General features: G+C 43.2%; 1 protein-coding gene across 2 annotated transcripts in view; it reads right to left on the reverse strand.

Annotated features, from left to right (window-relative positions):
* Positions 1 to 377: 377 nt before the first annotated feature.
* LOC306916636 (twinfilin-1-like) overlaps positions 378 to 22330 on the reverse strand; it is a 41737-nt gene continuing 19784 nt past the window's right edge. For both annotated transcript variants that reach the window (XM_079494602.1, XM_079494601.1), the window contains exons 2-10: positions 19485 to 19678; positions 16979 to 17056; positions 13878 to 14056; positions 10164 to 10259; positions 9598 to 9702; positions 6253 to 6378; positions 5094 to 5244; positions 3880 to 4001; positions 378 to 2850 (exon numbers count right to left, since the gene is read on the reverse strand). In XM_079494602.1, the coding sequence (XP_079350728.1) occupies positions 2683 to 2850; positions 3880 to 4001; positions 5094 to 5244; positions 6253 to 6378; positions 9598 to 9702; positions 10164 to 10259; positions 13878 to 14056; positions 16979 to 17056; positions 19485 to 19608 (1149 nt within the window). In that variant the 5' untranslated portion in view covers positions 19609 to 19678 and the 3' untranslated portion in view covers positions 378 to 2682. The remainder of the gene's footprint in view (positions 2851 to 3879; positions 4002 to 5093; positions 5245 to 6252; positions 6379 to 9597; positions 9703 to 10163; positions 10260 to 13877; positions 14057 to 16978; positions 17057 to 19484; positions 19679 to 22330) is intronic.

A 22330-nucleotide genomic window follows, 5' to 3' on the forward strand; every position in this document is an offset into this window, starting at 1 on the left:
AACGAAAGTCACGCTAATATTTTAGAAATAGGTCAACAATACAAATTACGTTCGTTTTGTGGATTAATTTACTTTTACTGCGTGGCCCCAGTGCCCCCCACGAAATGACCGGAACTACTTAATATTGACCAAAACCAGAGCAGAACTCCCACCATGGGACTCGGGCAATCAATTAATACAGTTGCAACCACTATATTAATGGCAAGTATTTCATACAACTTAAGTTAAAAAAATCTGAACTATCCCTTTAAGAAACCAGCGCTTCTTTCACCTGGCAAATATCACTATGTGATCATTTATTGTTTCATTTCCGCCAGCCCATATCATGGAATGCAGTTAGAAGACACATAATGAACTCTCATGCAACTCTCATAAGCAACTGATTTAAATATTTTAATGTCCTTAACTTTCATAGACATTGCATTCAAAACACAACTCCCAACTATGATTCAAGTGGAATGAAATCATGTTCAGCCACTTGAATGGCAACTAGGAGGCCCCAAATAACACTTCCCATGATGGCAAGTGTAATTTGGTGCCTCCTACTGGCCATTAAAGGGGCAGAACAAAATACAATAGTACCTTTCTAGAGGACATACATTTAATAGTGGTCTGCCTATTTTCAATCAGCGTTCTCCGTTGCACTTTACCAGACAAGAAGTTCCTTCAGCTAATTATTCTTTGAATGCACTATTATAATTAAATGCACAGTCAGTCTATATCATATGCCCTAAGCATATCGAGCAGTACGTGGTCCCTTACAGGGAGTTATTCATGGAATGAATTATTTGGACTGGTTTGATAAAAATATGATCAACAATAGAGTACTATAGACGAATAACAGTTTAAGTCCACACTAATTATCCATAATGTATAAATGATGGATAAGGGGTCAGGACAACTAGGCCTTTTCGTGGAGGGGTCAGAATACAAATTTGACTTAAACCGTTATTCGTCTATAGTACTAAACAGGACCAAGAACAGCATTTGAGGGTGCAAATTCAACCCCATCTCACCCGTTGAACACATGCAGCATATTGAAGTGAACAAAGCTGGTTCAACCCTATTGCATTAATATCTGTAGTTCTGGTGTGAAACAGCAAGATGATGGACGGACACACAGGTATGTTCTTTTTCCCATGAAACGAAGAAGAAAAAAAAACATTATTCAATTAACTTGACACCTATTTTCAGACTTGGCTTACAGGAGAGAACCAAACGGGAAAGGCATAGAAAAATAGTTATTTATGATAATCCACATGATACTGTTCAGCAAACCCTATCCCAAACTTCTGCACAGACTCCTTCATTTACTGCATTACATAATCATGTAATATAATTCCCCCCCAAAAAGGGACAACTGTGATACAGAAATTAAAAGGTAAGTAAATGGATTATTGTAGATATCAGACTAGAAACGAGGGAGTGTATCCCATTTTACAACGTGTACGACTAGACCACTGGGACACCTTCAGCTCCTACGTCTTCATTTAAGCATATTACTAAGCGGAGGAAATAGGACTGACCAAATGTTCAACTGCTGTTCACATGGAACCCTTCTCCACTTCGGCCTTCAAAGTTATCGTTTGCTGCTTCCACCAAGATCTGCCGGGATCCACACCCTTGCGTGTCGAAGGTGAGCGCCTTACCGACTGAGCTACCTGGGCACTAGGCAAAAGGGCCTAACAAAAAAAAAGAACGCTTAATTTCGACATGAATACGGACGGCTTTCCCCCAAGTCCATTTAACTTTAGGCATTTTTTGACAATATACTACCAGGCATCGTTACTCCTGATTTTTCACAATCTTTCCTTCTTTCTTATATTTGACAATTTGGCCAATGTGTTTGACCAGTTTTTATAGTTACTTTCACAATCATGTGGGGACCCACAATGTTGAGAACAACTGACTGGAGTAGAGGATAGACATCTCGTTAAGGGTTACATACAACGTACCATTGTACCAGTCACTCACAAGCTAAGAAACTGCTCAATTGGTATTCTGCAAACAGTAAAACAAAATAAAAGAAAAAAAGACTTCATATAAACCAAGATATTAACAGACAACAGAGATTTCACTTGACCATCATCAGTGCACATTTCAATGGCACTCGTATAATTACCCTGTAATGCAAAAACGTTTAGCTACCTTTTAATGTTAATAAAATCATTACGTACACAAACTTAGGCTACTCGTGCCCCGTAAAATATAAAATATTTACTAAACAAAGGGAAATAAATTTCGTCAGAATGCTTTCCCCAAATATTCCTTTCAAATACATTCTTGACTATTGCAACGCAGCTACAGTACAGAGAGTTAGGCTGTGGTCTAGGGAGCTACAAATATTAGTTCACAGGTTCGCGTGTGTTAATATGGCTTTTTTTAAATGTGTGTGTGCATAGTTAAGTTCAACTACCTGGATTCCTATTGACCACATGTCACGTGGCAGCCATTTTGTTCTCATGTCATACTCGGGTGTGGTTTCCTAGCCGAGTATGACGTAAAAACAAAAAGGCTGCCACATGAATAAGGTTAATAAAGGGTTTTTAAAAGGATTAGTAATGGAATTATTTCAAAGGTAAAAGGGTCCTTTCTGCACTACTTCCTGGAATGTCCCATCGTGGACGATCACAGGAGGGGTGTTTTTCTTCGTTTCCTTCTTCCCCTTTGTTATTGCCGTTTTTAGTCGTCTATGTCACCATGGCCAGGCGGCCGCGTGATCCTGCGCCCGCCCTTCTTTCCTGTGGGGCCCTTGGGTTTGGCGAAGGCCTGCTGGTGAGCATGCTGCTTCGGATGAACCTCCTCATACAGGAAGTCGGCAGTAAGCTCGTCCCCGTTGTCGATCTCCATCTGCAGCACACAAAGCGTTGACACCGTTATCGCTTAAGTTGGACCTGCCGCGGTGCCAGTGTGCCCTTGAGAAAAAAATACTTGGCACGGCAGCAGTGTACAAGCGTGTTTACATGCAGTCGTACACTTGTGCATGTGTGTGTGTCCAAATTTGGAGTGACGCCCCTCTGCACCGTTATTGGTTGGGGAAATACACGGTTCACTCCTACGCCAATTTTCCTGGGTCGTTCGCCCAGGCTGAAATTTGTATGTGGACACGCCCACCAGTTCTGGCAGTTCATTGGGGGGGGAAAAATCACGGCACTCCATCTTTAAAGATTTATTTCAATTTTATTTCAATTTGTGTGTATGGGGAGGTAAAAGACAGAAGTATTTGTATGAACTCATATTTTTGTCAAATGAGATATTAAGACATTGTAATACTTTTACTAGTATTTTTACAATGTTGTATCGATACCTTTACTTAACTTTTTCGCTGCCTCTAGGTGGCAGCATAGGCACACCTAAGGAATGCCACCCGTCCACTCTAACTCTACGATCCTTGTTTCCTTTCCGGGTTATTCAGGGAGGTGGGGGCTTTTGTTATGAGCACAGTGATCAGTTAGCTCAGACCCCTTAGCTATCATTACAACCAGTTACATGTGCTCAGCGAAGCGATACAAACTCACAAAGGATTTACGATCGTCGGATGTGCGACGGCTCACCATGGACAGCGCTCAAACCTTTTGAGATACAGTGCTTTGAAAATCCTGTTATAATGGAGGCTCAATAGAGCTGGATGTAAAAATCCCATAGCTGGTGGGGACGGAGGCTCTACATACTAACCGGAGCAATGCTAAAAGGTAAATTGATGGTCGCTGCTTTCATATATGGAGTATACGGTTGTCTACGAACGTACGCGTAGTTAGCACCAGTAGGTACCGATAGCCTAGCTACGTTTATAAACGTAGATAGCAGCGAAAAAGTTAACTAAAACATTTGTGTACTTTTTTCCACCACTGTGCGTGTGCGTGCGTGCGTGCGTGTTACCTTCTTGGCTATCTGGAGTCGCAGGCTATTCTCCACAGTGTGAAGGAGAGGATTCTTACAGCTGGAGTAGAGCATCCGCTCTCTGATGCTACATTTATAGCCTGGCATGGAGTATATGAACACTGCAACACACACACACACACACACACACACACACACACACACACACACACACACACACACACACACACACACACACACACACACACACACACACACACACACACACACACACACACACACACACACACACACACACACACACACACACACACACACACACACACACACACACACACACACACACACACACACACACACACACACACACACACACACACACACACACACACACACACACACACACACACACACACACACACACACACACACACACACACACACACACACACGGATGGATGAGGCAGTACTGCAGTTTATTTGGTAGTGGTATTGTTTTTAAAGGTATTGGGCCTCATTCACAAAGCTCTTTGTTCATTTCCTACTACATTTTCACATACAATCCCTATTGTAATTGTAAGTTAAGTAAAATGCACTATTATAATTGATTTTGCATGAAGTAAGTATAAGGCATTCTAATAACAGCTACGCATGATTTGTGGCACATACGAGTGCCCGATAGCAGAAGTGAGATTCAGTGTATGCAACAACAAAAAACACGCAAAACATTAGTGATGAATGAAGACTTTTCTCAGGATCTTTAGTATTAATCTATGCGTATCCATGCTTTGTTGAATTTGCATTTACCCATTGAGACATGAGGATCTGATTATTTTCTGAAAAACCTGATTCTACAACAGTGGTTCTCAAACTTTTTCATGTCAAGGACCCCAAATATTATAAGTATTTGGCCGCCGGACCCCCATCTGAAAATATGGCAGATCTACAAGCTCATAGCGCGGCACTATATCTGCTATTTTTCAACAGCTAAAGTGTAGATTAACTGTTAAGGTGCGTTCAGACTTGGATGGTTAGAGGCTAGAGCTGCACGATTACATACAAAGTCAATGCAAAGGCGAGAAGATGCGCGAGCAACGCGAACGGGCGCGGCACGACCTGGTGCAGCACAAACGGGACGAAACGAGGCGAATATTTAAATTCAAGTCTGAACGCACCTTTAAAGTGGTTAAAAGCTAAGGTGACACAGATGCGTTCCAGTCCTTAATGGGTTATTATAAGTATGGCATTGTTACCTGGGGACTCCAGGTAGTCGCCCTCGTGGGAGTGTTTGTAGAGGAAGAAGTGATAACGCGCAGCTTCTTTCGGTATCCGTGCAGGCAGCTCCTTCAGCTCTGTGGGCACGGTGCTGGACAGCTTAATGGATTCATTCCTGAAGTCAATCTCCTGTAAAAAAAAAAAGAAAAAAAAGATGATGGAACGTTATTCCAGAACACACACACACACACACACACACACACACACACACACACACACACACACACACACACACACACACACACACACACACACACACACACACACACACACACACACACACACACACACACACACACACACACACACACACACACACACACACACACACACACACACAGATATCCCGGTGGCCCAAATAAATCCACAGCGTGAAGATCACTTGCACTGGGCACAGGTTTGGAGAGTTTTGTTTTTTATCCAATAGGTTGTACTGCACATAAGTCCAGAGGACGTAGTTTCTGTATAGGTTTGAAGACCTCACTGTCCATGAAAGGATTACAGCGCCAAAGGTCCCGACTCCAAAAAATGCTCTTGCATAAGCACTTGTATAGCCTATAGGTCTGATCCAGATCTGCAATCTTATCCGAATGACTGTTAAAGCACTTGTTTAAATGAGTGAATGATTAAACACCTAAATTATAACATTGCAAATAGGCTATGTTAGATTGTTGGCCATGTTCATTTGCTTGTCATTGTCACTTGGCGTTCACTTGGTATGCCTTTATAAACTGTTATATTTGCACAGGGATTATTTATTAGTGTATCCTATGCAACCCAAAATATACATTTTGAGATACATGTGTCCAGAGATGCCAATGCTGCTCCGCATGTCTACGGGTGCAGACAAATAAAAAGCATATACGAGCTCAGACCAGACGTGAGATCTGACATCAAAAGTCAAAGTCACGCTGGAATGATACATTCGGTGACAATTGCGGTGATCCCACCGTTCGCCCGTTCTTTGGTCTACACCACTTTGATAAATGAGGTAATTGATTATGTACTTAATGCCATGTCAGTGTGAAAAAACCCAAGCTGAATCATAATCATAATGTGCATCATGTGTGCAGTTCATTCTTTTAAACATCTATAGATAGCTCCTACTCTTGTAGCATTGACAGATCATATACTGACCAGCTGGACATAGTTGATCTTCTTGGCCCTGAACTGTTCCAGAGCCTGGGTGGCTTCCCTCTGCATGGGGAACGCCACGCCAGCTAGGGTATGCTGCTTAGTCTCCACACTGATGTCTGTCTGAACCTACAGGAGAGGAGAGAACATTTCTCTAATATTAAGAAGGAAAATGGGAAACCTGTCCTGGCCACAACATCTATATTTAACAGAACCATGTGGAAAATGTTATTCACATTATGAATAATTTAAAAAAAAAAGTCTGTCTGTCTGTCTGTCTGTCTGTCTGCCTGCCTCCATCTCTCTCCCTCCCGCTGTCTTTTCCCCTCCCTGACCCCCTTAATCCCCCTCACTCCCCAGCTCTTTCTACTACCGATGCCATATTTTTGGGTCCGATGCCGATTTTTGAGAGACCTACACCACCGATGCCGATACGATGCCGATCTTTTGGACCGATGTTTAGTAATCAATTAAAATAATACAAAATACATTTTAAAAACTTCTAAAAACGTCTAAATATATATTTTTTAATTCAAGTTAACAATAGAATACATTGAATACATTTAAATAAAATGTTTTGGCACATAAAACATTTTTTTCAAAATGAAATGCACCCCATATGCCCTCCTGTATTCAGCTATTAGTGTATATTTCCGTCCTAAATTCTCATTGACAATTTTGTCATAGTGTCTGAGCAAATAGACATCATGATGTTGTAACACAGGGGTGATTTTTGAGGATGGACTAAATACTTTCCCCCCTCCTGTATAAACATCGGGACATCGGATTAAATAAACACAGATGTCCAATGTCGGGCATCGGCACCCAAAATGACCGATACATCGAAGGCTCTACTTTCTACCTCCCTCCTCATCTCCCTCTCTCCCTCTCACTGTCTGGCTGACCGGATCCGACACCAATATTCATCAGAACATCAGTGCATCTCTTCATTTCACTGGAGAAACAGACGTAAACAAAACAGTGTCCGGCCCAATTGAGACTCGCTCTTAACAACTTAAACCCCATCGGGGGCGGCATAAGAGTGCCGTCCTGACGTCACTCGCTCTGTCACTCATCCCCTGTTTCGAAGTAATTTCTCTATGGAGAATAAGATGGGGTCATCTTAAAATCATCTCATATAAGCATTGTGGTTCAAAAATAAACAAAGTGTCTCGGCGAAATTGTCGGGGAGGTGGCTCTGTGTCGTTTACGACCGTCAGTCACTCATATTTGATACCGTCTGTTTCTAGCAAAAATGTAACTAATTCAGCAGCAGTAACATTAGCGTTTTCTCTCAGTCAGTTGATTCTTCATATCCTTATGAGTGAAACGGCTGGGATGACATGTTTATTTTTCAAACACAGTTCTTATATGAGGATTTATCTAAAATCCTCCTATGGGGATTACAAAGCAAATAAAAAGTACATGAGCCCGTGGACTTGCGCACTCTGCCGATATTGACGTCAGACTTCGGTGCTCTATTGGCTCAGGGATAGTGACCGGATGGGAACCGCAAGGTTCCCAGTTCGAACCCGTGTTCCCCCAGAGTTAGGTCGAAGTGTCCTTGAGCAAGACTCCGAACCCCTAATTGCTCCTGATGTGCATGTTGGTGCCTTGCATGGTTTCCTCCGGCATCGGTGTGTGAATGTGTGTGTGAATGGGTGAATGTATAATGCACAATCTCTGTAAAGCCCCTTGGATAAAGGCGCTATATTTACCATATTTACCATTTACCCATCCGCCAGGGCACTACACTAGGTCTGCTCCTTTTCCCCGCTAGTCTGCACCAAAACTATAGCCGATCGAATCAGTACAATGCTAGGTTTCATGTGGTCAAGTCATTTTTTCCCCCCTGTCCACCCTTGTACAGCTTCTCTCGCTGTCCACAAATGAATAATAAATTATCTGAAAGCCTCTTTGCTTCCGTCCAGCACATGTAGATTAGTGCAGAATTATCTGTTTTATACAGATGGGTTACTGGCATGACAAACCGCCAGGGGTCCTTGACAGTAACATTAGATATATAATATGCATCAAAATGAGTTTAACCAATTTAACCATATAATACACTGTCTATTTGAAAATAAACAATATCTATATTAGAAATGTGGCTGCGTGTGGAGTCCAAACGCATGGCCAAGGGGGTGATTCCCTCTTGATATGTTGCTTTCCCACGTGGGAGACTTGAACCCGGGTTCAATTCTTGAGTGTCACGTGTGCGACACATGTCATTCACATGCTTGTGGTGTAGGTGTATTTTCAGGAACTTCACAAGTTCACAACCTCCCATTTTGCTATATAGTTTGCGACAAATATTAATGATTAAAATGAAGTATTCGAGCAGACGGACAGGGACGGGGAAGCCAATGTCAAAATAGGGAGTTTTCGGAGTTCAGACGTACGAAAGGACCAGCTGTGTGCCAAATATATACCCCTTTAGAGCCCGTATCATAATCTACACAGCAGCACATCAATTTGCTCAGCTTTCGGGTGATGTGGCTTTTTGTAAGACAATCGGACCTGCACTAGGACAGTATCAAATCCCTCGTTATAGGTCAGAAAATGTAGGCTCCTGTTTAGTCTGGCGTGGAAAATCGCTCAGCCTCATCGATCCAGTATGGATTGTTGCCTGCTTTGAGCCTAGCGCCTTCACCACAGGCTAATGCATCTGACGCCATATTGGTTGCATTTATACAGACACATTGAAAAGCCTTATTGACTGCAAAAATCAGATAGTATGTCCAGTGTGTGCGCGCGTGTGTATTTTCCTGCACGCAACCAATTTATTTGTGTCCATGTCAGTGGTATCCCCCAGCCATTTGATATACTGAGGTATTCCATTTTTGACTTGGCAATATGCTGTATGAACATGATATCCTGTATGGTACCTAGTCGAGCTCTTATCTGGATGATAACAAGCCGGTATTAAAGGAGGCCAGTACGGACATTATGCTGTACTTTAAATATCTTATCTGTATCTATTGTCTTTCAGCGCAAGCCTGAGTTCATTGTTCACATGGACAAAAGCACAGATGAATACACAGATATTTTGTGGTCAAAATGCACTGTTCACACTATATAATATCTTTCCAAAGTTACATCTGCCTAAACATACAGTAAAGTACACATACTATTCACCCTGGGTGTGCATGTGTGTCTACGATGTGTAGCCATCCGGTACTACATGTGAAGGGCACAATAATGGGTTTAAAAACACAGCTGAAACATGAAGTGGAGGCTGTCAAATCCCGCAGTTTCCTTCTTCCCATTGCCGCCGTCGGGGACCTCTGTCATTTCTCGACCGTTTCGGACGCGGGAAGGCTTGTGTGTATGTTTGTGTAGAAGCACCTCGTTCAGTTTGATCTGCCGTAATTCCTCCTCAGCCGCGGTCAGTGGGAGTGGGGCAGCCAGGGAGACCAGGTACTTCCTATACCCGCCGAGAGACACTTCATCCTGGGGAGAGAGAGAGAGGACTGTCAGCTGTGCGGATACCCATTAAATGAGTAGTTCACCCAAAACAATGACTTATTTCACACACACACACACACACACACACACACACACACACACACACACACACACACACACACACACACACACACACACACACACACACACACACACACACACACACACACACACACACACACACACACACACACACACACACACACACACACACACACACACTTTGCGACATGTGGTAGGCCGTAGTACAATCTCCGTTGTACTAGAGTATAAATTAAGGTACAGAGAACTGTAACTGTCAGCATGTATGCACTGTATCACAACATAACAGCAAAGATCTGGAGACATTTGAATCATTCACAACCTAAGTGATGCCTGACTGTTCACATATGTCTGTGTACATATAATATACAGTACATGTGTGTTATGTGAAAGTAGCGACATACCGTTGTTGTGCCAAAGATCTCATCTTTAATGTGCCCGCCGCCGAACTCCTTCTTCAACGTGGCCCTCGTGGCAGCATACAGCATCTTCTGTCGAACCTGGGAAGAAAAGAAAAGAAAAAGGCTTGTTTCGTCGTTTTTGGTAACACGCATCGCACCGCTCCGTTGCTCAGTGCACCCACGGCGCCAAAGGCAACGCGGATGCAAAGCTGCAAAATGTCAAGTCTGGTTTTTGAGTGGTGAAGCCACTCCAATGACCAGCAATGTCTGTCCCTGTGCCCCTATCTATGTATGTCCCTATGTTTAGGGTACCAACAGGTGAGAAAGTGGCGCTGTGGAGCTTCACACTGTGCACAGGTGCATGATGGGAAGCAACGTTTTTTTGGGAAACTGAGAGTGGGAAGCTGTGAGCCAACAACCAATAGGCAAGGTAAGGTCATTTTATTTATAAAGCGCCTTTCAAAACAGTTGTTACAAGGTGCTGTACAATAAAATAATAGGAATAAAACAAGAACATCACAATCGGAGATAAACCAACGATAAAATAAGAAACAGAGAAGCAAAAACAGTACATAGAAATAGACTCAATGTAGTAAACAAGGAATTACAATTGTCCAAACGGGACAAAATAAAAGCCTGGATAGGTTTTTCCAGGTCTTGTGGTGTTAGTAACGTCTTGATTTTGGCAATGTTTCTCAATTGGAAAAAGCATGTTTGGACAACCTTTTTTACATGTGGTTCAAAATTTATTTGGTGATCGAATAGCACACCTAGGTTTTTTTGACACCTTTGTGAAATTTACTGTTATACCCATAGACTGCTGTATTTCACAGTGGGTGCTCTCGGGTCCTATAATCAGGATTTCAGTCTTGTCAGGGTACTGTAAAACGTTTTGGGACATCCAGTCCTTAATAGAATTTAGACATTCTTTTAAAATAGATTATAATGCTTATAAACTTAGAATGCTGAGAGGATTTAAAAGAAAAATACAAATGGGTGTCATCAACATAACAATGATATACACACACAATAGTCAGACAACCAATAGTCAGACAACCACTAGTCAGACACCCCCACTAGTCAGACACCGACTAGTCATACATCCACTAGTCAGACACCCACTAAGAAAACCAATAGACACCCACTAGTCAGACACCGACTAAGAAAACAAATAGTCAGACACCCACTAGTCAGACACCCACTAGTCAGACACACACTAGTCAGACACCCCAACAACACCACTCAGTTCAGCCGGGTCTGATTGTTTGGGATTAAAGCCATATTTTTCGCTTCCTGCTCACTTAAAAGACAGCGGCCTCTGTTTGAAATTGGAAACGGAGCATTAGAATTGCAAAACACTTTTCACTCCCACAATGGGCTGCCTCATCTGGGCAGCCAGACAGACACCCCACAGTTTGAGCAAGCTGTGACCATGTATGAGGCCCTGTTGTTTTTGGCAGCACATTTTGATTTTAGTTTTAGTCATAGTCTCTTCAATAGTTTATTTAGTTTCAGTCACATTTTAGTCACATGGAATGTTTTAGTGTTTTAATCGACATATCATAAGATTTTAGTCGACTAAATCTACAGTTGATTTAGTCGACTAAAATGTATTTTGGTGGGCCTTGATGCCGTCAAAATTGCCAATCTACAAGCTCACGTGTCGCAGTTTCACGCGTTTCAGCATGCAACAAAGTGTAAAATGACTTAGGCCTATACTGGATCTCTTGTCCACTAGTCCCTTCCTAACATTTAGTCTAGTTTGTATTTGTTGACGAAATTGTCAGTATATTTAGTCTTAGTTTTAGTCATCATACCTTAGTTTTCATTTAGTTTTCGTCAGTGAAATAACGTAGTCTTAGTTTTAGTCAACGAAATCAACACTGGTATGAGGCAGCGTTTCTCTTTAACCGACAATAGAAATAATACACTTCATACGCACAATACCAACACAGACCACTGTATGAATTCACACATGTATGCCCACACACACACACACACACACTCGGGTCGGAGTCGTGTTTTATTGTAATCACTCGGGCAGGGTCGGAATCGGACGTATCCCCCTCGGAACTCGGGTCAGTCAATCATTATGTGTAATGTCCGAGTGGATCCGAGAAGACCCGTAGGCTACTGTGTGTGTGTCTGTGACGTGTGTGGGTAATGCTTTTTTTGTTGTTGTTGCAACATATTCAACATATTCAATCAGTGTGTGATAATCACACACACTGTGATTGTGTGCCAGTCTGACTGTATACCCTCCTCTCTGTCCACTGCATGTGCGCTCTGCTGCGCTAGCCTGGCTAATAAGCCAGACTAATATCACACAACACTGTCGCGGTAATCCGCTGGTAGGCAACTTTTTTTTGCCAACGGCTGATTCGGTCTGGTTTATTAACCAGGCTACTGCTGCGCAGCGCTGCGGAGGAGAAAAACGGGGAAAAAAGTTGTTTAAAGTGTGATAATTTAGGCTGACCTAGGATCAGGTTAATGTTCCAGCGACATGAACGGCTGTGTTACGTGTGATGATTATGCTGGTTTAGGATCAGCAGCGCAAGACGTACCACGCAATGCAAGGCCCCGTCCTGTATGGTTTGCCTTGCGCTGATTTGAATGAAAACACTGCCGTGCAATTACACTTTATATCACGATCACGGATCTCGACAACAGTTGACCTCAACGAGGTGAAAGCAAACTAGCAAAGCTCAAATCAAATTAATATAAGAAGGTTAAAGCAACCATGAAAACTCTCCTGTGTATCCCATTCCCCACACGTGGATAAAGAAGAGACTAGCAAAGTAGGAGCTGAGCTGTTTATAAGTGCATCGAGTGGCGCGCCTTGTTAATATTCAATTCAGCCAAGACCGATACATGATCTACTAAAACTCTGATGATTGTGTGTAAAAAACAAATGATCCGTTTGGTTAATTTTAAATGCATGCACGCTGAGGAGACGAGAAGAGACAGGTCTCTCTCTCTCACCCTCTGCTGCAGCGCGCAGCCTGCAGGGAACCTCTCTCTCTGTCTGTCTGTGACTTTCTCTCTTTCTCTCTCTCGCGCTTTAAATCATAAAATGGTAATTGGTCAATACGTCTGCTATATTATTTCATATAGTCCACATTTGTCTGCCTGGCTGAGTTGTGTCTCTCGGAATGTCGGAAATAATCGGATCTCGGTCGGGCTCGGCGCCGCCATTTGAAAGAAATCTCTGAACAGGTCGGAATCGGATGAAATTGTCACGAATCCATTCGGGTTTGATTTAACTATTTGAAAATATTTTCGGAACGGGTCGGAATCGGTAAAATGTCAAATTAATTTCGGATTTCGGAACAATTTTTTTTGACCCGTGAAGAGCTCTAGTTTAGACATAGTCTTTTGAATAAAATGTATTTTATTTTAGTCATCTGAAAGGTTTTAGTCTAGTTTTAGTCACTTGTTTGCATGCTGATAATAGCAGATCTACAAGCTCAACATTTGAGCGCAACCAAACATGAAATGGCTTGTCTCTATTGGATCTCTTCTCCCCACTCCCTCCCTAACATTTTAGTCATATTTAGTCTTAGTTTTAGTCATCATAGCTTAGTTATTCTTTTGTTTGTCAGTGGGGAAAAGAAATCGACGATTGTTTTTTTTTGTTAGTTTTTTGATGAAATGAACAAACTGTCCCCTAATCCATTTCTCCATGCCTCAGACATCCATGATGGTTGTTGTACTCACAGGGGACGGGTCAGGAGTCCAGGCCAGGAAGAGCCACTCGTAGCCCTGGTTGTTGGTGGAGTCCAGCCGGTAGAGGAGGTAGGAGGGCATGAGGTCTTCCAGAAGGGGAAGAATGTAGGCATCGTACTCCTGGTCCCATTTCTTACACGCCTGCCTGGTGGCCCCCAGCACTAGCTGCTCTGAGGACGGACACACACACACACACACAGGACACATAAGCTGCCTGGTGGCCCCCAGCACTAGCTGCTCTGAGTGAGGACGGACACACACACACACAGGACACATAAGCTGCCTGGTGGCCCCCAGCACTAGCTGCTCTGAGTGAGGACGGACACACACACACACACACACACACAGGACACATAAGCTGCCTTGTGGCCCCCAGCACTAGCTGCTCTGAGTGAGGACGGACACACACACACACACACACACACACACACACACACACACACACACACACACACACACACACACGACACATAAGCTGCCTGGTGGTCCCCAGCACTAGCTGCTCTGAGGACAGACAATGTCCTCAGGACAAATACCCAGAATGCACTCTGTTCCATTCCCGGAAGAAGAAGTGAAATCGCCTCATGCGCTGGGTGAGAAACTCAATGCAAGTGGATGGGAGGAGACATCCAATGACGTCTCTATTATATATAACTCTATGTTCTGGACAGAATGTTTTCAAACCGCTGGCCTCAACACAGTCGTGACTGGTTTTGACTAAACAAGAGGAGTGAAGACAACCCAGATGGCATGTTGAAGGCCTACATGTGCATGTGCTTAGTTGGCCTCATATGCAAATGACCAAGAACTGGGACCTTCTTCTAGCTCAGTGGTTCTCAACCTGTGGGTCGGGACCCCCAGGGGGGTTCCCACGTGATTTTGTGTCCCCAGATGACAGTGAAGTGACAATTCAAGGACTTTAACGACCTTTTCAATACCTCAAAAAAGAAAAGAAAAAAAGACTATTACTGCATCAAACGTAACCAACAAACTATACTATAAAAACTGGTCAAACATTGGCCAAATTGTCAAATGATATAAGACAGGGGGGAAATAGCAGTTCTACAAGCGTTGCGATGCGTTGTGAGCTTGTAGATCTGCTATTTGCACAATTTGTATCTGTGGACAGATACACACAAAAACTCGTGTAACTCATGAACGGGAGGGAAGCTGTTCTACAGTCAATTAACTTGTGTAACTTGTGCAACTCGTGTTCAGGAGTCAAAGTGTTAATCACTAATAGTGTGGCCCTCTGGAGCTAAATGACCGTGTTACAGGAGACCATCCCAGAGAGGCTGGATTTGCAATACAAATCGAAGTAACATTGGCAGGCCTTAACCAGCCTAGGTTTAACAGTGTCTCACTCTCACCGATAGGCTACAGTAGCCTATATATCCACATAACAAGTACAATCATTCAATAATCATTCTAAAATGATGTAAAATCTCAAATGGTGGTCCGTGGCTCAAATGCCGAATAAATAATGGGCCTTGATATAAAGAAAAGATTGAAAACCACTGCTCTAGAGCACTGTTTCCCAAACAGTAGGTCGGGCCCATCTTTGGGTCACGGGCCAATTTTTATGGGTCGCGAGAACATATCCCCTTTTTGAGGGGTGCCAGCACCTCCTATGCCCAGCTTTCCGAGTTTGTGTAAACACAAACATTGAAGATAAAAGTGAAGACGGAAAAGTAAGGACGCAAATTATGACTGGCCAGAATGAGATGATGTATGATGATAAGAGCGCCCCTCACTTCACACGGGTGTGATTTTTATTCCTACATTTAAAAATATATATAATTTCAAAAGATTTTTAAAAAAGGAAAAAAATAAATCAGAAAAATAAGAAAAATCTAATAATTTCAATAAATAAATAAATGTGAAAGCAGTGAAAATAGTAGATTTTCCCGGGCAAAGATCTACTTTCTCTTTTGGGTCTTGAGCTAAAACGTTTGGTTACCACTGGTTAAGAGGGATTCGACCTCCGGACAGCAGGCCTAAACAGGTTGTGATTCCAGAAAGGGGCCTTATCAATCATACTGTAGTTACACTACAGAGCTTGACATTAAGGCTTTCTGTACAAGTGCAGTAAAATAATTTTACTGCACTTGTACGGAAAGCCTTAATGTCGTGTACTTGTCCATTGGACATTAGCAGCCCCTTTGTACATGGACAAGTAACTTTACCCAGCAAGCACGGTCAGGACCTGGACAAATTAGTGACGTCTCGATTGGGGCCAGATCACGTTCAAACCAAGACTAGTCAGATCTGTCCCAGAATATCACCTGATTTCAACCAACACAAATTCTGCCCACTAAGACGGACGTCCCTGGATGAATCAGAGAGAGTCCGATTGAGGTCAGATCAACTTAAGTCAAATCATAACTAGTCAGATCTGGCCCAGAATGAGCTATATTATTTCAACTGGTGAAGACGTCCTGGAAATGACGTAAAGATCATCCCCATATGGGCTGTGATCTGGCCTAGTCCTGAACGTCACCGGAGTCATCGGAGGACGTCATCTTAACGTCATCATGACGTCATTTGGCTTGCTGGGTAGTGCCCGGACAAAGGTTCATGTCAAGTCCTGCACTAACACATTGAGTTAAAGTATTAGTCTAGTATTTTGAATTAGCATAATACATTTATATAATTATACATTTGTATGTTTTTTAGTATTGTTATTGTACATAAAGAATGTTAACAGTGAGAAAGGTTTGGAAGACCACTTATGTGGCAGTAGACACAAACATTAGTAAACACTAAACAGTATTTGCTTATCTATGCAGATACTGACAGCACTCCAATGTGTACGCACAGTGGACCTGTTTCATAGACCTATAGTCCTACTAATATAGACTCTATATTTACTAATTTCACTCACTTCGCCACTCAATTTGCCACTCACTTTATGCATGCACATACCCTAGGGTATGTGCATGCATAAAGTGAGTGGCAAATTGAGTGGCGAAGTGAGTGAAATTTTGAATTTAACGTATGGGCTGTCAAGGCCAGAAAGTAGTTTTTGCTTTGATGATGTCACGCGCATACCCTCTATACTTCTATAGATAGCACAGATCACTTGTTCTTACCATTGTTGATGACAACTTTAATCAGGCGGAAGGCTCCATTCCTGGCCTTGGCAAATACGTCTCGTACTTCCCCGGTAGCTGTCAAAACACATACAGCCACTTTCATAATGTGCAGAAATAAAAAATACAAAATAAAATAATTGCGACCATTGCAGTTTACTATAAAAACCTGCATTTCATGTCAGTGACACTTCATGTCAGTCAGGCCGTCCGTCCGTCAGTCACGCCTCGTGACACGCTCCATATATGGCCGTCTCCACATATGGCCGTCATTATGAAGATCACGACACTGACCTCATCAAACCCTGGATAGCCATACATGGAGAAGACTGGATAATCACCTAGATATGCATATATGAAGCCGGCCAGCAACTCTACATCTGACCTCACGGACAGTATGTTGATCTGCCCTCATCAAACCCTTAGATTCCATATGTTGATCCTCCCCCCGTCCTTCCGAAAATGTATGCCCTACTTGTGCAAAAATAGCAACAATAGCAAATATATAAGCACATAATGTGTCGCGTGAGCTTGTAGATATGCTATTTCAGCTATATTTTAAAATGTTTAAGTGAAAGTGGTTAAGTCAGCTAGTTTAACCACTTTAACCCAATTTATACTTAGGCTACTATAGAGCGTCGCAGTCACGCCCCCTTTCATGACGACAACAGGCCCAGGAAATAAGAGTTACCGTGTGGGGGTCCCTCTACTGTACCCTCTACTGTACTGTACTGTCACTTTACTGGCACACCCGAAATCATCATATATACAGTTAATATATGCGTGTGTGTTTGTGTGTGTGTTAGGTTGCGCACAGGTGGTGAAAAACAACCATGCTATTTTCGTGCTCAGACCCAGTCAGTGACCCAGGCACCCAGCCAGCCACACATAGCTCCGTAACCACTCAGTGCACCACTCAAAAAGGGCAGGGTACAACACTTTTGTTTGTTGTTTTTCTTCTTTGTAATCGGCCCAAAATATTATGTTTGTTGTCATGATTTGTCACGATCCGAGTTGGCTTTGTCCGCGGCTTTAAAGGTCTTTAAATAAATACTTTTCGAAATGTCTATTAGAAAAATTAATGGGGAATTATTTCCTTGGCCAGTCGTCGTCATGAAAGGTGGCGGGACTGCAACGCTCTATAATATACTCATTACACAATTATATTAAGCAATCTAGTGTAGGCCTGCCGCCTACATCTATCACCAAGTCTCTGTACGTCTGTGTGTAATCCACGTAACTGGAGAACCGTTCGCCCTACCGACTTCAAATTCGACACACGCGTTCCACCCCAACACAGGGGGTGCAGTGCCCGGTGTCGAGTCGGTCGGACGTACGGTTGTCCAGAACCGCCTCAAAAAGTCCTCTGCCCGGGCCCCTGCCCAGGCTCCATATATGGAGCTGGCCTGTTCTGACATCATTCTGACGTCTGCATAGACTCCATATTTGGGCATAAAAGGGACACGGGTAATATCTGGGTGGGGCATACATTTCCAACTTGCATCGTTTCAAGTAGGCCAGTGCCCAACGAGCACCGCTGTAGAGGCTCCAACGCATAATATCTGGGTGGGGCATGCATTTCCAACTTGCATCGTTCCAAGTAGGCAAATGCCCAACGGGCACCGCTGTAGAGGCCCCACGGGCACCGCTCTATAGTATCCTAACTGAACGCAGACCACATAGGATAGAAGCATGAAATCTTTGTCCATCTGTCTCTTCTTCAGATGTCATGCAGATTCCAGTTGTCCCATGTAATTACTGGCGAGGCCAGAGATGGATGCTGTGTGCAAATAAATAGGTCACCCAAATGTTCCCTGCCCAGTTGTTACATAAACATTGATGCTTTAGTTTTAGTCGCATCAATCACTGCGCACACACACACGCATGCACGCACAGTCGCACGCACACACACACACACACACACACACACACACACACACGTACGCGCATACACGCACGCGCAACAAAAGGACCTTTGTACTATACACAGCAAAAGCAAATCCTTCGTTTCCACAGGTCAACTCTGAGCGGTTACAAATGTAACCAAATGTTCCCCGGCACGGGTCTCAATTGGTTACATTTGTAACGCGCTCAGAGAGTTAAAATGAATTAACACAACACGCATGAACGCGGCGGTAGGTTTAGGTATTCTTAATCTCAGTGGATTCTCCATGACCATATTAGTGCAAAGACGCATCCCTCGGCTCGGCTGCTGCTGGAAACACTTGTCATGCATTCTTCTCATTCACAAGCAAAGCCGCCGTGCGTGCCGTGCCGTGCCGTGCGTGCAAGGCAAGCAACGGGCAGCCCTGTCCTGTGTTGTTGATGCCTGGTTGATGCGACAACAGAAGATCTGATCTACAGGTTTCTTCTCCCGTGGCTTTTTACCATAATCTGGCGGTCTTCTTAAACTGTCATCATGACAAATGTTAGCTATTTCAATCACGTCTCAAGGAGGGTTTTTTTGCTTTGTCTTTGTCTTTCTGTGTCTTTGTTTGTGGTTTACCTTGAATGCCAGTCTGATGGGACATCCTCTCTCTCGGTGCTGTGATCAGTCCGTCGGGCCGGGTGGAGGGTGGAAGACGAGAGGAGAGGAGATGAGACGAGAGGGAGGAACAGGAACACAACATTACAGTATAACCAGGCCTGCCTCCGTCTTCACGTCATGACGCAATGGTCACTATACCAGTGTTGCCAGGTCTAAAAAAAAATAAAACAAGCTAATTTGATCATTATTCTAGCTAGATTTCATATAGGCCTACGTGAATCCAAATGTAATCATTCCAATCCAAACCTTCTTTTATTGTGTTTGATTTTGAGATTGAAGCCAGGCAGTACATCAACAGTGACATCAAATTAAATACAAGTTTTTGTAATTTTTCTTAATTGTTTTTTAGGTTTTCTGAGCTCACTTGCACCCAAAAAACCTGAACTTTTAACATTCAGTAGATTGTCTGTGGTTTGGGGTTTTCTGGCTCAAACAAGTGCTCTGATATTCCTTCTGTTAGTGATGTAAGAGCCAGCAAATTGCAATTATGTCAATGGGATTTGCCAGCAGATGTCATTGTTTTCACTGTTTTGCCTGTTTTCATTGCAGCTCAAAGGGCTACCAAACGCCAGAGAAAACGCCAGACCACAACAAATCCAACGTTCAGGTTTTTTGGGTGTAATTGAGGTCATAAAACCTAAAAGAAAATGAATGTCATGAAACCTTTAAGGGTGGGGTGCTGTATTGGTAGGCTACTTCTTATTCTCATGCCCAAACTGCACAGGACAGCAGCTATATGTCTGTTTATACTTATAATTTAATATTTGTTTCAGTTTTGTTGACGAATTGAATACACATTTGTTGACACGTTTGTTGACAAAAATAAACAAATAAATGCAACCTGCACAGGAAAACAAGTCCAAAGTCACTTATAATAAGCAGACATGGCAACATTGGCCACTACCGTACGCCAAGGAGTATGTTGAAAAAGGATAGGTCAGATACGTCACGTTTGTTATAATGTAGAGTTGTAACTTGTATGTAGACAGTCCACAGCCCACAGCCATCTTCCTTGAAGGCCACTCAATTGAAAATGCAAACTTTGAATAGGCATAGCATACCGTTTGACCGTCAGCAAAACATAAATAAATAAATACAAAAAATCAGGTCCTCAAACATTTTCATGTAAAGGACTTATTTGCATGGTCAAATCAACTGACCGATATTGCAATATGAGTTGTAGGATTTACCTTACACGTGTTCTACAGAAACTGATTATACGTGCAGATGCCGAATTCTAATAGGAATTATAAACAGTGCATTCTTCTTCTTTTTTTTATATCCCACAATTTACAACCAATTTTTTCACCCAGTGTCAATTATCTAATGTAATCCTGGGCGCTACACTTCCTCTGCCAACCTGGGGGGGCAGTGGACTGACCTCATGCTTCCTACTATGCATGAGTCCAAGCTGCTTCTTTTCACCTGACAGGGGGGAGTTTCCCCGGCCGGACGTAGCGCGTGGAAGGAACAGAAATGTTATTCCGACCAGTTCCTTTCCCCTCCATCAGGCGCCCCGGCTGGCCAGGGGGAGGTAGTTTAGAGACCAGGATTGCTGCATGTTTTTGTGAGGGTACCTACCCTAGGGGACACGGGGAGAACATGCAAACTCCACACAGAAAGAACCTTTCACCACTGCACTGATGACGCGTAGGAGAGAGCACGCCCCCAGCGCCCACAACGTCCCCAGCGGGAATCGAACCCAGGACCTTCTAGCTGTGAGGCGACAGCACTACCGACTGTTCCTCCGTGCCCCCAAACAGTGCATTCTAATACCTGATTTGTTAGGCCTACCGATACACAACACAGTATTAGTGCAAACAATGTATTTTTTGTATTTTTTCATAAAAACATTTTCCAACTTGTTGACCCTATGGAAAGCTTCTCCAGAAAGCACTAGATGTGCAGCCTTAAAGGGATACAGTAGTTCAGTGGTTCCCAAAGTGGGGTCCAGGGACCCCCAGGGGTCCTTGAGGGAGTTTCAGGGGGTCCCCAGCTAGCTAAATGATAGTTTGGAACCAAATGGACCCTTATTGTTCTGTAACTCTAAGAGTGTAAAAAAAATGGACCTTAACGGGTCCATTTGGTTCCATTTGTACACGCTCAGCAAAGTTAAATTAACATTGATTTTACAATATAAATTGGGGGTCCCAGAGATAGAAATGCCATTAAAGCTCCACCCATGCTGCAACTTGCATCGTCGGCCAGAGAACTGGAAATGCTTGCCTCCGTGGCAAGTGGAAGCCGCTCGCGGCCTTCATTTTCCATCCACCAGCTGTCTAAAAACCAAGAAGAGACTCCTGCCGCTCACGGCATTTCATGGCTACTTCTCTTCCTCTTCCTGGAAAGTTAGCATGCTGAAATACTACAAGCCAATGTTCTTTGTTTTAAAAACAGGTTTTATGTTAGGCCTACTAATTACATGAAAATGGGTGCTCCTTAATGCATTCCATCAATCTTCCTTTCTCCAGTTGGCCTCCCAGTGCTTTGAATCAGAAGTTGTGTGTGACCTCTCCCTCTTCAATATACTCCTTGCTGTGTACCATGTGATTGAGGGGCAACGGCCGGTGAAGCTGAGCAGACAGGAATCTTGCCGCTGCCATTGATGCTGTATTCCCTACTGTATTGTAACCTGCACAACCTTTAAAGGAAACCATGGAATGTTGCATATACAGAAGTGGTTCTCAAAGTGGGTCCGGGGACCCCCAGGGGTTCTTAGGGGGGATCCCCACCGTAGCATTACAATGACTTTAAAGCAGTGGTTTTCAACCCTTTTCACATCAAGGCCTATTATTTATTCAGCA

This window comes from Electrona antarctica (genome assembly GCF_951216825.1).
Source record: "Electrona antarctica genome assembly, chromosome: 23".
Taxonomy (NCBI): domain Eukaryota; kingdom Metazoa; phylum Chordata; class Actinopteri; order Myctophiformes; family Myctophidae; genus Electrona; species Electrona antarctica.